The sequence below is a fragment of the Betta splendens genome, chromosome 13, assembly GCF_900634795.4.
Source record: "Betta splendens chromosome 13, fBetSpl5.4, whole genome shotgun sequence".
Classification (NCBI taxonomy): domain Eukaryota; kingdom Metazoa; phylum Chordata; class Actinopteri; order Anabantiformes; family Osphronemidae; genus Betta; species Betta splendens.
In genome coordinates this window covers 19,310,889-19,326,815 of record NC_040893.2, presented here as the reverse complement: position 1 = coordinate 19,326,815, position 15,927 = coordinate 19,310,889, and the positions used below count along the sequence as shown (strand labels likewise).

Below are 15,927 nucleotides of genomic sequence, written 5' to 3'. Positions count from 1 at the left end.
AATAATTTAAGACGAATGAACAAGTACAAAATTTGAAGAAAGCATATACTGCATATATTGTCTTATGAAGCCTTTTTTATTTTGAAGAGAACTGCACACTATTTCCGCTTGCTGCCCGATCGCTAACTTTAAGACATTGCTGTGCCTGTTTCTGCCCTGCGCGCCGCTGTTACTATAGCAACAGTCTCTCCAGCAGCTTCAGTGGAAGATGAACGTACTGTAACTGGACAAACTACGAGCCTCAATTCAGTGAAACGACTCCTGCTATAGCTGTGGAAACGTGTCTTATGTTCGAGGAGAGACCGACGCAGGGCGACGAGTCCTGAATAATTAACAAGTAGAGAAACGCTGCACCTGTCGCACGTGATGGTAATTAAAGCCATGTCTTTTTACGTGTGTGTGAACAACTGAAACACCCGCAAATCTACTCAGCCTATAACAAATTTACGGAGTATTTAAAAACTGTGAAAAAACGTGTAATAATATTAATCGGATAATAATATTATTATTAAACAAACAAGGAAAGTAAAAAATTCGTGCACATACTATTACATATATTCCCATTAATGCCTATTTAGAGTAGTAACCTAAATATTACTGGATGATAACCGTGTGACAGCCTGCCAACTATAAAATACAAATGCTTATTTGTATTTGTTGTGTATTTCTGAATGGATTTTTTGGGGTTGATGTAGTTATACTATGTAAACATTAGAGGGCGGTAAAACGCTCAATTTTTACCTTAAATCGCGAACAGGACGGAAACAGAAACAAGACAAGAAAGAAACCAAAATCCATTAGACTGGAGTATTGTCGGCCTATATACTGAAATGAGCTAATCAACAGACAGGAATTTGTGTCCCACCTTTTTCTCTGCTGCATTTAATTTTAAATTAATTTTGTGCAATTATTTATTTCACAATGTTTTGTTTCTTCTTGTCTATCAGTCGATGTCAAAATGTAAAACGGAACCCATAAAAAAACAAAAAACGACATAAAACGTTCGTAATGCGCATGCGCAGCCGATGTTTAACGAAGTTATTATTACCACGTGACGCAGGTTTCTACCGTTGCTAACTTCTGGCAACTACTAGAAATGATGAAATATCGAGAAATGCTGTATGCTGAGTTGTCGCTAGGTTGTATATAAGATGGTAATTCAAACCAGCGGTAGGAGTTAACTACGGAAGCGATCTCCATGCACCAACATCAACTAATGCTAAAATTAGCATTGAATTAGCCGAGTCGACGTAGAACGAGGAAGAAGTCTGCGACAACAAACGGTAAGTTTTGTAGAAGTCACTTTTCAGGGGACTTTAATTCTTAACGTTATATGTTTTGTATTGAATAAATAATAACAAATCGTTAGTTACTACAGCCGTCGCCCTCTGTTAGAAACAATCAAGTATGCATTATTTAACGTACTGTAACACAAGTGACCTGACGTCACGTCATACTCTTCAGCCGTCTGGTCCCGGGCTGTGTCGTCATGCGGAGCCGACACAGAGGATCCCAGCTGGGATTGCTGCTCCTGGCCTCCCAGCTGTACCAAGTGGGTCTGGATAACATCCCACCCGTTACCTTGGCTGTTCTGGCTATCAACGTGTACCTTTACCTATTCCCTCTTGCTCCTCTGCTGCAGGTACAATACACGGTTTTGGGGCTTCATCCACGTGTACACTTAGAAATTCCTATTTGCAGTATAGGTTGATATTATCAGTGTGAATATCATATCTCCTAGACCTGTGTGAGTGTGCACTGGTTTAAAGAATGGCGCCGCCTTTTACTGTCCCCACTGCACCACGTGGATGACTGGCATCTCTACTTCAACATGGTGTCTTTCGTGTGGAAAGGTATCAGACTGGAGAGAAGACTGGGTGGGCCCTGGTTCCTCTACCTGCTGTCCGTCTTCTCTCTGCTCACCGGATTAGTGTATCTGGTGTTGGAGGCTTTTCTGACCGAGCTCACACAGGACCAGTCCCACAGCATGAGCTGTGCTGTTGGCTTTTCAGGTAGAGAGTACAGATCAGTAACCATTTGAAATAGCATAAACTTATTTCTAGATGAATTTCCTTCTCCACATGTTTATTGATCTTTGTTCCTACCTTGTTTCTAGGTGTCCTGTTTGCACTGAAGGTTCTCAGCAACCATTACCACCCTGGAGGTGTGACATATATGATGGGTTTCCCTGTGTCTAATCGATATGCTAGCTGGGTGGAGCTAGTCCTAATCCACATTACATCACCTGGGTGAGTTACCATATGTTACCAAATACCAGATACCAAATGTCCCAGCACAAGATCACTTTGATTACTATACTCTAGTAATCTTTTGTAGAAGCTGTCTGGTGCAGAGACAGAATGTTACACCAGGTGGCAGAGTAATATCATTCTATCTGTGCCATGTTTTTCCAGGACCTCTTTTGTTGGTCATCTAGCTGGGATCTTGGTGGGCTTGCTTTACACTGCTGGACCACTGAAGACCCTCATGAACACTGTTGCAGGTCTGAACCTGCAACGGTTTTTATTATTTCATTATTTTTTATTATTTCATACACAGCATAATCATCACATAAAAAACCTTTTCTCTAATGGTTTGTTTTTATATATTTTCACCAGATTGTGTGACATCGAATGGATACAATGCCCGGCCGAGGACTTACTACAGGTCTTCAGGCTCCTCAGGTAAAAAAAAAAATACATTTTTTGTGTACATATATATTTCAGCATAGTTATGTTGTTAAATTTAAGATTAAAATCAAGTATACTACACCAACCTTGCTGATATGTTTGTTAATGGATATATGTGTTATGTGTTTGTGCAGGATTCAGAAGCAGTGGTGCAGGATACTCAGGACACCATCAGTATGGACCAGCTAATCACACAGCATCCTATACAGGTGGACTGTCAGAGGGAGAGCAGTTAGAAGCAGCTATCAGAAACAGTCTGAATGACAGAGGTGAGGCAGTGTGAAACATGACTCCACTTAAGAGCCAGGTGAAGCTCTCCACCATCTAATCTAATAATCTGTTGTTGTGTAGGACAAAGCAACCAGGGAGGAGCTCCTCCCCCTTATGGTTTCCACGTACCCGAGGAAGCGAGAGCTGAAGACATCAGGTGGCACAGGCTGAGGAGGTTTGACAGGTGAAATTGGAAGGGAGGAGCATTTAAATGACAGAACAGGATGAATTCCCTCCTGAAGCTCTGACTCTGCTCTCATAAGGTGAGCAAGAGTTCCCTGAATAGGCAGGTGTACAGTATCCACACAGTCTGATGCATTCATGTGTTAAAATGTACAATAATTGAAGACTATTACCAAAGATATTATATCAGTTTTGGAAAGCTAATGGGGTTCAAATGCTGTTCTAGACCAATCAGGAAGTTAGGAAGAACTTGGTTGTAGTTTAAAGCTATTACTGGGCTAAGGAAAGAAATATTGGCAAAAGTATTTTAGTTTTTATTTTAGTTTTCATCATTATAATAATAATTATTACTGTTATTCTCCACACATTTAGACTAATAAAATAAAAGCAAAAACATATACTGTAAGATGTGAAAACTGGCTACGACTGTGTTATGTTCATGATCATAGAATTATTATAAAATGGCAAACACATGGCTTTGCTTTATCATTAAAAGTTTTTCCACTTACTACACTGTAAACTACTCTGTGTATAATCAATATTAGTAGTTTTATCTATGTGATGGGTAAACTTTCCAAACTGTACCCTGCTGGCTTGGATTCCCCTAAACCCCTGAAGCATTAGGGGAAGTAGGACAGCCCAAATTGGGGCCAACAAAGCACATCACCCCTAAAGGCTATAAAACAAGCCACACTAGATACAGTCAGACCGCATGTCCCAGTCCCATGTGGAGGGGGTGAAAGGTTTACACATTAAAAATGCTGCAGGCGGACGTGCTGGTTTTCTGTCAACAGGTAGATTTAACAGTGAGCAAAGGGCATGAATGTAGAAGCCAGAGGAATGAAATGGGACAGATGATATGCAGTCACATGGCAGGAACATTTACTGCAATCTCAGTGTGGCAGTTGATTAATGTCTGCAAACAGAAGAATGGAACTGGTTCTGTGAACATTAGCCTTCTTTACATGGAGGGTGCAGTAACAAAACTGGACCATAAAGGACAAACAACAATCGAAGAAATGCATGGACTACTTTCAATTGACCGTGTTCTTATTTGTACACGCTCCAGTGCCTTGAACTATGTACTTGATGGGTGTGGTGCTTTGTCCTTGGGGCAGATCATTTTCTGCCTCAATGTGTTGTGCTGCACAGGAATGATGTTTACTGCAAATCCTCCAGGCAGTGACTGAGAGCTCAGGAGGACGTTAAACCCTGTTACCTGTGCATTTACAGGCAAAGACTGGTCCCAGACACAGTAGTACAGTACGCGTAGTAAACTCTGTCTCCTTCGGCTGAAATCGTTGTGGGATGAGTACATAAATCAGATGCTGCTGTCACGTAAGCAAACGTGGCGCCAGTGCTGATAAAAAGGCACATCTGTGTTTGTGCCAGTGCTTGTTTGTAGGTGAGCAGCAGAGCCGCTGGTGACTAACCTAAAATACCCCTGGGCTCTGGGAGCTTAGCTGCACCCCCTCTGATCCCTCCGCAGAGTCTCACCCCGCACTCGAGCCAACGTGAAGGTCAATTCATCTTCACGCCTGCCACAGCCAGCAGAGATCACAATGTGCTCCTGAGGGGCCGAGACGCGAGCCAGCGCATGAATCAAACAAGCGTTTAGTCAGAGCCCCACGTTGGAATCCCTCCCTCTTCCCACCGCTGCAGTGATTAACGTCATCGTAACCAAATCCAGCTCAGCCACTCAAAGTCTCACGGAGAATGGCATTAACTTGTGCAGAGTTATAAGCCAACGGCTCCTTTTTCGAACACTTTTGTCATTCGTGTGCCAGAGCTGGATACTGGCGTAGACGACTGAAGGATCTCACCACACTATTAATGGAAGGAGCTTCTGAAATCCCCCATGGCACCGAAGCCTCGGCTTCCTGCCCTGTCCTCTGACTCTTCCCCTTGTTCTTCCTTTGACCTCTGGTGGGTTCACCCATCAAACCATGAATTACCCCCAGACATGAACTCTCCATAAATCAAAGCTAGGACATAAAGCTCAAAATGCGCGACAATCACACATGATATCTAACAAACTGGTTTTGTGTTAATTAGGTCTAGTCCTGCTGTGAACAGAATGTGATGGACACTCGCTCCATTCTCATGGCATCAGTGTCAGTATTTCCTTTACAGGCTTGATATTGTTCATCGTCCTTTGTTACAGTTACTGATTACACCACTGACCTCGTTGACGGAATTTCAGTTATGCTTCATAGTGTTGTGGATGTTTGCATGGCGGTCCAAGCTGGCTCCAGAGCAGCAAAGCATCTGAGCTGAGGTCTCATCTTTCTCCCGTCTACACTATCAGCAAGGATGACAAACACGTCTTTGTCCAGCATTTCTTCATTCTCAAACACGTCTTCCTTCTCTTCTAGAGTCTCTATAAGTGCTGGTGTTTTGGGGTTGCTGGGCTGCTGCAGGCTGTTGCTTGTAGATTCTGCGTGTGAACGTCATAATGTATAGAAGTTGTTCTAAATGTGAGAATCATACACATTCTGGCCAAAAGAAGCCCCCACCTGGATAATACTCTCTTTTAAGTAGGTAATGTGATCACTACAGCAGCACCTGATATGTTTGGGCCTTCACACAAAGGCTTCACCTGAATGTCCTGATGAACCAGGTTTTCCCATGGATCCTTTATCCCATAATTGAAGGAGTAGATCATAATGGAATCCAGACCTTAACTGCATTTAGGAGAAGACTCTTCCACCTGCAGATGTAACGAGTGGTGAGAAAATATCATGTATGACTATTACTGCTCTGGCCATGAAGAGGAGGAGGAAGAGGAGGAGGAAGATGAAGGTGAAGGCTCTGTGTGAACTCATTACCACAGGACTCCGGTGTGAGCGAATGAATGAATAAAATGTCAGACTACATCATTTACAGGTTTGCATGTTGCTAATTAAATATGTGAATATCTTCACCTGCTGCAGAAGGAAAGCTGTTACTGCTCCTGTCTGACGTCCCAGCAACACTTCCTGCTTTACCCAGAGCTGCTTCCTTTGTTCCTCAGCTCTGCGGCAGCACCGCGATAGTTTTAAACCTTAATACAACATCTAATATCAATGATATTTCTTGTGCATTCTCCATTTTAGGGACATTAAGTCAGACCTGCTCTATTTCTGATTTTAGCTGCTTAGCATGTTGTCACTGTCTCTCTCACTGCCTCCTTTTGTGCACTGTGTCTCCTGACTGCTTTAAAAGTGTTTCTCCCTTTGAATTTTGATTCCTCCCCAGTGTCTCTTCTCTGCTAACCATCTCCATTTTCAGAATCTCTCTCCCTGCCTTCCGCCGCGCTTTCTTCTTCCTTCTTGATGCTTCTTACTGATTGTCTCTCGCGCTCCGGCGCTGCTTCTGATCTCACCGAGTCGCTCGCCTTCTCCCCGTTTCCCCCTCACGCAGAAAGCCCCTCTCATCTCAGGTTGCCGGCAGATCTGAATTGTCATATCTCTCGGTAAGCTGCAGAGTTCCTGAGCTCCTTGATTCCTTGCAACTATGTGGGTGACCTACTTCTTCTCCAATGATGTTACACGGAGCATTGTGAAGTCTTTATCATTAGGCTGTTGGCTGACATGACTCGCTTACTCAAATTCAAGCCTAAGGAGACAAACACATACTGTATTTTTACTTTATGCACAGCTCGACTTTTGTTATTTAAAGCTAAACTGAATTGACTTCTTCTCCTCCTCTTGTCCTGGTGACTGACATCTGTGATGGAGGCGCTGGACCCTCCTCCCTGTGGTTAACGCATGCTGGCTCTTTGCACAGCTGATACTTAAACCTAACTTGGACTCCATCTTTACTCCTTGGTCCGGTCCACTCTCTCCAACTCTTTGGCCTGGTGTCTAATCAGAAATGCTGAATTTCTAGCTTCTTGATCTTTACTTGTTATTACTGTTGAGCTCGGCTCCTTCAAAGGACTCTGAACATCATCTTTCAGTGGAACATTTAGCCTACAGTACCACATACAATGCAGTGAACCACAGAATCGATGTGAGCGTCTCCAGCAGTAAAAAAAACAAAAGAAAGCATTAGCTTCATTAATGATTAGGATTTGTCAAGGTGATGAACCCCCCAGTTTGCAGCCAGAACCAGTTTAATCTAATGACAGCCTTCGCCTTGTTTTGAGCCTTAAGGTGCGTGGAGGAAACGAGGGACATGAGTCTCCATCAGTCACCACTGCTTCCATATTATGCTTTGGTGCAGGAACTCCACCAGGGGAGGACACCTTCCCTGATCTCCCCCCAAACATCGCTCCACCTCCCCAGAGAGAAGCAGGAGCGATGCAGGAGCAGAACACGTTTGGGAGCGAGTGAGGACCAAGAATGGAGGAGCTGTTTATTTAAGATGGGAACTCCCACACAATGAGTGGAGCCGCCCACGATCACCTGAAACCTACAGCCAGTACAGTACTGTAGTTCTCCAAGCACTAGATTAATCTGGATGGTTCGGGACAAAGAGTCAAACGTCTCTCCGGCTTCTGGACCCCGGACGGGTATGACCGAGCTTTAATTGAGCTGTGAATTCAGCAAAATGAGCCACGTTTTGTAAATTTCCTGTATTTCCTGTATTACAGAAACTTCCAGTTGTTTTTTATTATTATATTTCAAATATATTTGTATCCAACCCTCACCCACCACTAGCTTAGTTATTTGGTATTTACCTGAACGTTAACTGCGCATTAATAAACTGTAATTTATGTCATTTTAACCACATCTGCACAGTCTAAATCTTAATTCCCATCACTGATTTAACTTCTGACGTTCTAGTTACTTTGTTGCAGATTCAGGTTTTTGTGACAAGATCTAATGAACGATAAATCATGATGATGTAAACACCTGCTGCTTTGAGGGCATCCTTTTTATTTAGGGATCATTTTTGCACCGTTCACTAATTAAAGCGTTGTGCTCCCAGTGACACCCATTGGTTCGCTCTTGTGAATCACTGGAAAACATTTGAATACCCTTCCATGGTTACCAGGACGCAGACTCTCTCTCTCTCTCTCTCTCTCTCTCTCTCTCTCTCTCTCTCTCTCTCTCTCTCTCTCTCTCTCTCTCTCTCTCTCTCTCTCTCTCTCTCTCTCTCCCTCCCTCCCTCCCTCCATCCTCCCTCATCTGCCGTGAAGCGAAACGACGCTGTTATGATGCGATAAACGAGGCGGCGCGTGAGAGCGGCGTTGTGTGCCTCCCCGCTGCGCCGCTGGAGCAGCTTCACCGGAGGATGCTGCATCCGCGGATGCGCCGCCCGCACAGCGTCCGCGCCGCCGCCGCTCGCTTCTCACGGTCATTATTCTAACGCGTGACGGGGGACGACGATGCGTGGACGGGGTTTCGGCGAGCGGAAAGGTTGAGTGGAGGTGTTAAAGGCGAGAATCATCCCAGTCTCCGTCCGCCTCGGTCGCATCGATGCAGGCTGGCGTTAGACGCGCAGGAGGGGAAACGCTCAGACTTCTCCTCGTCGAATAATTCAGGAGCCTCGGTTCAGCACCGGATGACGCACGGTAAGCGCCCGGTGCCCGGTTGTGGTTCGCACTAACGCGGGGCTGCGCGGCGTCTTCGTAGCGTCTGTCCGTTTAACCCGCTTATTCTCCTGCAGCTCTGCGTCCGCGCATCGCGAGCTGAGGGCGCCCTGAATCTGTGACACGCGCGGCGGTTCCTCATCTGCACCCCCTCTCCTCACCCCCACCGGCCGCATCACCGGCCGCATCACCGGCCCCATCACCGGCCCCATCACCGGCCCCATTACCGGCCCCATCACCCGCCCCATCACCGGCCGCATCACCCGCCCCATCACCGGCCGCATCACCGGCCCCATCACCGGACGCATCACCGGCTCCATCACCGGCTCCATCACCCGCCCCATCACCGGCCCCATCACCCGCCCCATCACCGGACGCATCCCCAGTCGGAGCCAGGACACCGGTGCCTTTTTAATGGCTGTGGTCTTCAGACGATGGAAGGTTCTACTGGCGCTGAACCTGCTCGCTGTTGCTGGGTTCGTCACTTTCTGGGCCAGGTGCAACTCGCGCGTCTTCCAGTCCTCCGGTCCGGAGGCTTCAGCTGACGGGAAGAGGCCGCGGGCCAACGGGACCGGACAGGGGCTCGGCGCCAGTCATGAGGTGCTGCTGAAGAGGCTCGGTTCGCTGGAGGACGTGGTGTACCGGCAGTTAAACGGTAACGGCACCGGCTCGATGCCAGCGCACCACATTCATTAGAACCGTCACACGCGGCTCTCACGTTATTCCTCTTCTGTTTAAGCGTGTTAGACAAAGTCCCACAACTGGTAAATTGTCTAAATCCAGTTCACTGACATTTAAATAAAATGTCACCGGCTCCAGAGCCTGTTTCCTGGTAGTGGCCTCTGCAGCTGCAGGGAGCAGGAGTCAACAGGGGCCTGCTGACGTAAAACCACTAAAACCGCTGGATCCACATTCAGAGGAAGAGGCCGGTCTCTGCCACCGAGCAACAAGAATCTATTGTTATTTAATGTAATTTATTGTTTTTCAATCAGTATGTGATGAAAACAGACACTGTATTTGCACTAATGATGCCAGAACTCCACCGGCCGAAGGAGATGCTCCTCATGACTGTAGCACCGCATCAGAAGCAGCATCCAGCTGCAGTCTGATAATTAAGTCCTTGACTTTATTAAAAAAAGTATATAAATGATAATAAAGTGCATTACCCAGCGCCGCACAGACTGAATACGTGGACGGTGGCGGCGTTTGTGCGGCTCTGGGTCCGGCGCCGCCGGGCGTCCACAGCTGGTGTGAGGTTGCCGGTGCCGGGCAGCGCTGCTCATGGGTTCCCACCACACGGAGGCCTGACCGTCTGTCTGCGCAGGTCTGTCCAAGTCCCTGGGCCTGGTGGAAGGCTTCGGCGGCCGCGGGAAAGGAGGCCTCGCCGCCACGCTGGCCACCGGCGAAGAGAAGGACGCCAAGGAGCTGAGGGACAAGTACGGCTACAACGCCTTCCTCAGCGACCGCATCTCCCTGGACCGGACCATCCCGGACTTCAGACCCAGCAAGTAAGTGGCGCGTTTGTCCACTGCCTCTGTGTCTGCGGCTGTGGCTCGGCGGCGTATTGAGACCAGGACACAGTTTATGGAAAGACGTGATGGCGATGAATTATTTAAAAGGTGCGAAGTGATCGCTCAGCGCAGCATAAAGGCCTCCGCTGGTTCATTTACAATGGCTGCATCAGTCACAGCTCTGCCGTAATTCGCTGCAGTGCAAGTTGGATCATCACAGATCATTCTAAACTCGGAGGTCTCCGGGGTCATCGTGCACACGGTGCTCAGGTGTGAAACCAGGGAAGTGTGAGACGGGAACCTCCATCGGCCGCTGAACTTGTCCCTGCAGACCTGTTGCGTGTGCTTGAATTCAGCTGGGGAACCAGATGCTGGAGAGATTCTGTTCCAGTCTAGTTTTTGTTTGTACCTTCAGAGTGGTGCTAATGGCTGGGCTCCGTCTGCAGCAGACGCCGGTGTTAGACCACTTACAGCTGAACAGGAAGTAACGCATCGTTTGCCTTCGAGCCTTGTTGAGCAGCAGGTCGGTCTCTGCAGTAATAAAGCAGTGTTTGTGTGTTTCTGTGCAGATGCAAAACCATCCCCTACTCCAGGGACCTGCCGCAGATCTCCCTCATCTTCATCTTCGTCAACGAGGCTCTGTCGGTGATCCTGCGCTCCATCCACACGGCTGTCAATCACACGCCGGCCCATTTGCTCAAAGAGATCATTCTGGTGGACGACAACAGCGACGATGGTCAGTAGAAAGGAGGCGTTCGTTTTCTCCACTCTTTCTTATTGATCCCAGTGAATAGTGCACAGTAAATATGCATCATTCATCCAGCATCAGTTTTCATTGTCATAATTTGCCGCTAATGGGATGAAGGCATCAGATTCTGTTGGTCTGACAAGATGGGGATTGAAGCTGTGCTCGTGGCTTTTGGGGTGACTGGTGTTGAATATTTGCTGCCTCGGAGGCGATGTCTTTTTATTAGGACGCATGGACGGAGAAGAAGCAGGATGTGACAGAAGTTTGGGAGCGAAACGAAGGGAGAAGGAGACAGAAGAGAAACTAGATAAAGAGGCATCAGAGAGAGAAAGAAGAGGCAGAGAGCGCAAACCAGGCTTTTAGAGAGGATGAAGAAGGAGAGGAAGAGACAGAGAGGCTCTAAGATTAATGAGGTCGGACAGAGAGGAGGAGAGTGAGGCAATTGGATCCGGAGGAGAGCAATCAGAGACAAGGAAAGGAATGAGAAATAACAAGGAAACAGGATGAGAGGCCTGAGATAGAGCCTTTAAATGACTGCTCCTCAAATCCAACGTAAAGAGCAGGAGAAGCCCAAACCAGCAGTCCTAGTCTGGTTCTGGCTCCTACTGAAGACGTCACTTCTCACAAAGCTAAAGGCTTCAGGTTGTAAAACGTCCGAGGCCACTTGAGGAAAATCCTACTGTCGGCTTCACAGATCCAAGAAACGCGGAGGAGCATAAAAGAGGCAGTTGAACTGCTGGCTGAGATCCAGCTCTCCATCACAGGAAGAGGCCTCAGAGGCCAGCGCTCACATTCCTCTCTGCCTCCCGGCGCCGCCGGCTTCAGAAGCACAGCTCCCACCGGGCCGCGCTGGGCGAGAACACGCGGCACCGGAAACCGGGTCGTCAAGAGAACGCGTGCACGAAGAAAGACGTGGGAAACAGTCTGAAAATGTGTGACGTGAACCTGAGAGAGCTGCCGGCGAGGACGTGTGTGTGTGTGTGTGTGTGTGTGTGTGTGTGTGTGTGTGTGTGTGTGTGTGTGTGTGTGTGTGTGTGTGTGTGTGTGTGTGTGTGTGTGTGTGTGTGTGTGCGTGCGTGCGTGCGTGCGTCCGTTCGTACGTGTGTGTGTGCGTGTCCATTCGTACGTGTGTGTGTGCGTGTCCATTCGTACGTGTGTGTGTGTGCGCGCGTGTGCGTCCGTTCGCACACGTGTGTGTGTGTGTGTGTGTGTGCGTGCGTCCGTTCGTACGTGTGTGTGTGCGTGTGTGAGTGTGTGCGTGCCTGCGTGAGTCCGTGTGTGTGCGCGCGTGCGTCCGTTCGTACACGTGTGTGTGTGCGTGCGTCCATTCGTACGTGTGTGTGTTACCTCACCTTTGACCCTGTTAAAGCTGTCTTTTCGCTGCAGAGCTGCTGAAGGCGCCGCTGGAGGAGTACGTGACCAAGCGCTACCCGGGCCTGGTGAAGATAGTGAGGAACCCAAAGAGGGAGGGGCTGATCCGAGCCAGGATCGAGGGCTGGAAGGTGGCCACCGGCGAGGTGACGGGCTTCTTCGACGCCCACGTGGAGTTCACGCCTTCCTGGTGGGTAAACGCTCCACTGCTTTTCAGCGTTTTGCTGCCGGCGCCTGTTTGTAGGTCGTTTCCTCCAGAGTACGTACACAACCCAGTTCACTCTGCATAAATAGACGCAGGCCCTGCAGAGCTGCTCGGCGCCGAATCAAATAGAATTAGTAACAAAGTCGGCTCAACTTGAGACTTTCTGGCGACTGAAGTAGATGTGACGAGGAGGAGCTGCCGCGCGTGAGGAAGCATCACTAATGGCGCCTGCTTGTGTTTTGTGCGTCAGGGCGGAGCCGGTGCTGGCCAGAATCAAAGAGGACCACAAGAGGATCATCTTGCCCTCCATCGACAACATCAAGCACGAGACGTTCGAGGCCGAGCGCTACGAGAACTCCGGCCACGGCTACAACTGGGAGCTGTGGTGCATGTACATCAGTCCTCCCAAGCAGTGGTGGGACGACGGAGACACGTCCGCTCCCATCAGGCAAGGCCGCAGAGCTGCTATGAGGTGTCTGCACACTGGGGCGGTGCAACAGACTGATCCTCTGAGGAATGTGCTGTAGTTTGTGATCTTCTGCCCCCATTCGGAGCGAAGGGACAGAAGCAGAACCGGGCAGCAGCACCTTATGTTGTGGTGTCCTCCGCTCTGCAGGACTCCGGCCATGATCGGCTGCTCCTTCGTGGTCGACAGAGACTACTTTGGGAAGCTGGGCCTGTTCGACTCGGCCATGGACGTGTACGGAGGGGAGAACATCGAGCTGGGGATCAAGGTTCGTGAGCATCGTTGCTGGTTGGTCCGCTGGCACTGACAAACGAGGCCCATTAAGCAGCGGAGGGCCCGGTTCCGTGCAGCGTGCAGCTGGGGAATACAGAGATAAATGGGTCGCACGCGGTGCAGCGTGGGTTTGTGGCCTGACATTTCAGTCTTTTCAGTATTTTTGTCCTTCCCTGTGTTTGAGCTAACGCAGCCTCTTCCTGCAGGTGTGGATGTGTGGGGGGAGCATGGAGGTGCTGCCTTGCTCCAGGGTAGCTCACATTGCGCGGACCAAGAAGCCGTACCACAGCAACATAGCGGTCCACATGCGGCGCAACGCTCTGCGCGTGGCGGAGGTCTGGATGGATGAGCACAAGTCCAGCGTGTACATGGCCTGGAACCTGCCCATGGAGGTGGGTGGAGGCGGGAGGCGGGAGCTGCTCGCCTGCGCTGCACAAACCGCGGCGCGTGACCAGGCTTTGTGGCTTTGCAGAACCACGGCATTGATTTTGGAGACATCTCCGAGAGGGCGGCGCTGAGGAAGAGTCTGCAGTGCAAGAGCTTCGACTGGTACCTCGACAACGTTTACCCGGAGATGAGGAGGTACAACAACACGCTGTACTACGGCGAGGTGGGTTCAGACGACCAGGACGACCAGGCCAAATCCCACAGCGGAGTGTTCCAAGCCGCACTCATTTCCTGGGGTTTTTCCTCTTTTTCAGATCCGTAACACTAAAACCAGCCACTTGTGTGTGGATCAGGGAGCAAAGGAGAACCACACGGCCATCGCTCACCCCTGTCACGGCTGGGGTCCCCAGGTACCGACGGCAACGCGGCTGCAGAGCACATGTAACGCAGGGCATTAGGTGATGTTGGATGTGTCAACATCCAAAGCAAAAGTTATGAAATATCTGCTTTTCTCTTTTTTTAAAACACAAACTCTGTGAAACCCTCTCACGGGAAAGTTGTGCTGTCAGGACAAAAATGTTTGTGTTGCACTTTCCCTCCTGAAGTCCTGAGTCAGCCAGCGACAGCTCTCCAGCAGTTTAGCTGTGGGACATGTCTGCTTTTAGCTCGCAGTGGTAAACAGCTGCTTTGGGAGGCGGGGCTCAAAAATGGGGTTCTGGCAGAACGTGTCACAAGGGTTCACTTTGGGCCCGGAGCGGTCTGGAGGAGCTTCTATCCCAAGCCGGGCCGAGGCCTGCAGGTGGACGATGATGGCTGCCCACCAGTTCCTCCGCGTTTAGTCAACGTTTAGTGAACGTACAGACGATGTGAGCATCAGTGCGTGTTTCAGGCCACGCTGCGTTTGTGTCCCTGCCAGTTAGCGCGCTACACCAAAGAGGGCCAGCTGTTCCTGGGGCCCCTGGGCAGCACGGGGGAGGACACGCGCTGCATGGTGGACGACCAGATCAGCCGCCTTCCTCAGCTCCTCAACTGTGATAAAGTGACCAGCGTCAAACAGAAGACGTGGACTTTCTCTCAGGTAAAAGAAGCGATAGGCGCCTTATCATGTGTATTTGCACGTGTTCGACACTCTCCTCTGGTCCTTCAGAACGACTCCATCATGAACCGGGCCTCAGGACGCTGTCTGGAGGTGGTGCCGGCTAAACTCTACTTCGGCCACCAGCTGGTCCTGCAGACCTGCTCCGGTCAGACCTGGACCATCAAGAACACTGTGAAGCCGTAGGGCAGCGAGCGCTCGCTTCGACTGGGACGCCATGATGAGCCGCGCCTGACCCGGATCAGCACAGGCTCAGCTGATGAAGCACAGGCTTAAGACATTCAAAGTGATGTAACCTTCGCATGGAGACGTGGTCTGAATCGGACCTGTGGATGTTTTGTTGCATTAACTCATGTTTGTGCTTTCTCTGTGGTTATTTTAAGTCTGATGGCTTTAGATTCAGGATGGTGAACAAACTTGTGTTCTGGAATAATGAAGTGTCTACATCCTCAATGCTTCTTTACTTATTATTTAATTAAACTGGAAAATTCAATTTTCAGCAGTTTTACCCTGTAAATATTTATATGAAGGAAAAGGCATAAATGAACATGACCTGGTGTAAAGGTGCCTATTTTTCAGAGTAATTGTACATCTACAAACCTCAGATCATTATCAGGGCCTACTGAGTTTTATATGATGTGGATGTTTTTTCTCCAAAGCATTCTGTGGCACCAAATGCAATAGACCTTGTAGCATGACTGAGTTGCGTGTGCACACGGGCCGTGCGTTGGTTGAGCTGTTTCATGTTCCACGCCGAGTGCCATAACGTCTGCAGACGGCCAAAAGTAACAATGCACTTTTCATGGACACAGATGAAGGAATGGAAACGTGCACAGAACAGCTGGACGGCCAGAAATCCTAATAAATATACATATGTATGATGTCACCGGGGTTTTTGCTACTAAGATTGTCTTCCAATAAACAACTCTGCTCCTGGGTTCTGCTCTTGCTGCAGTTTCTGATGCATCATGTTTAGACTTTTTTGTCCTGTCTTAGGGATTTGTGACGATTTAGAGCGATGTCACCCTCTGCTGCATGGCGTCTGCTGAAGTGAAGCTGAACACTGGCCCTGTGAAGAACCAATGACACCAACACGCCCTCGGTGGCAGCGTGACTCTAAAGATTTAATCCTAGCAATAAAAAGCTATGGATGCAGTTGATAACATGAAAAGTTGAACCAGATGCTGAACTGCTTCGCTTTCTGCCTCT

At 48.9% G+C, this 15,927-nt stretch overlaps 2 protein-coding genes across 3 annotated transcripts; both read left to right on the top strand.

Annotated features, from left to right (window-relative positions):
* The first annotated feature begins 176 nt into the window (after positions 1–176).
* Positions 177–3,651, top strand: rhbdd1 (rhomboid domain containing 1). Of its 2 annotated transcripts, none has more exons than XM_029171106.3 (8): positions 177–369; positions 1,465–1,642; positions 1,742–2,012; positions 2,117–2,249; positions 2,415–2,503; positions 2,619–2,684; positions 2,825–2,959; positions 3,042–3,651. In XM_029171106.3, exons 2-8 carry the CDS (start codon positions 1,490–1,492, stop codon positions 3,146–3,148), a joined length of 954 nt encoding a protein of 317 aa, XP_029026939.1. In that variant the 5' UTR covers positions 177–369; positions 1,465–1,489; the 3' UTR covers positions 3,149–3,651. The 2 variants fall into 2 exon arrangements, with proteins under 2 accessions (XP_029026939.1, XP_029026938.1); XM_029171105.3 differs by lacking the exon at positions 177–369 and adding an exon at positions 534–1,283.
* Positions 3,652–8,281: 4,630 nt separating this feature from the next.
* Positions 8,282–15,655, top strand: galnt17 (polypeptide N-acetylgalactosaminyltransferase 17). Its single transcript, XM_029170939.3, has 12 exons — positions 8,282–8,643; positions 8,739–9,316; positions 9,986–10,169; positions 10,742–10,908; positions 12,307–12,481; positions 12,747–12,944; positions 13,113–13,230; positions 13,442–13,627; positions 13,708–13,845; positions 13,937–14,032; positions 14,539–14,700; positions 14,770–15,655. Exons 2-12 carry the CDS (start codon positions 9,076–9,078, stop codon positions 14,902–14,904), a joined length of 1,800 nt encoding a protein of 599 aa, XP_029026772.1. The 5' UTR covers positions 8,282–8,643; positions 8,739–9,075; the 3' UTR covers positions 14,905–15,655.
* Positions 15,656–15,927: the final 272 nt, after the last annotated feature.

Bases quoted from the DNA above. Each gene is read 5' to 3' on its own strand.
- galnt17 (XM_029170939.3), top strand. From the start codon at position 9,076: ATGGCTGTGGTCTTCAGACGATGGAAGGTTCTACTGGCGCTGAACCTG. The intron at 10,909-12,306 runs GTCAGTAGAAAG...TTTTCGCTGCAG, and splicing joins GGACGACAACAGCGACGATG to AGCTGCTGAAGGCGCCGCTG. The intron at 14,033-14,538 runs GTACCGACGGCA...TGTCCCTGCCAG, and splicing joins GTCACGGCTGGGGTCCCCAG to TTAGCGCGCTACACCAAAGA.
- rhbdd1 (XM_029171106.3), top strand. From the start codon at position 1,490: ATGCGGAGCCGACACAGAGGATCCCAGCTGGGATTGCTGCTCCTGGCC. The intron at 2,013-2,116 runs GTAGAGAGTACA...CCTTGTTTCTAG, and splicing joins CTGTGCTGTTGGCTTTTCAG to GTGTCCTGTTTGCACTGAAG. The intron at 2,685-2,824 runs GTAAAAAAAAAA...GTGTTTGTGCAG, and splicing joins CAGGTCTTCAGGCTCCTCAG to GATTCAGAAGCAGTGGTGCA.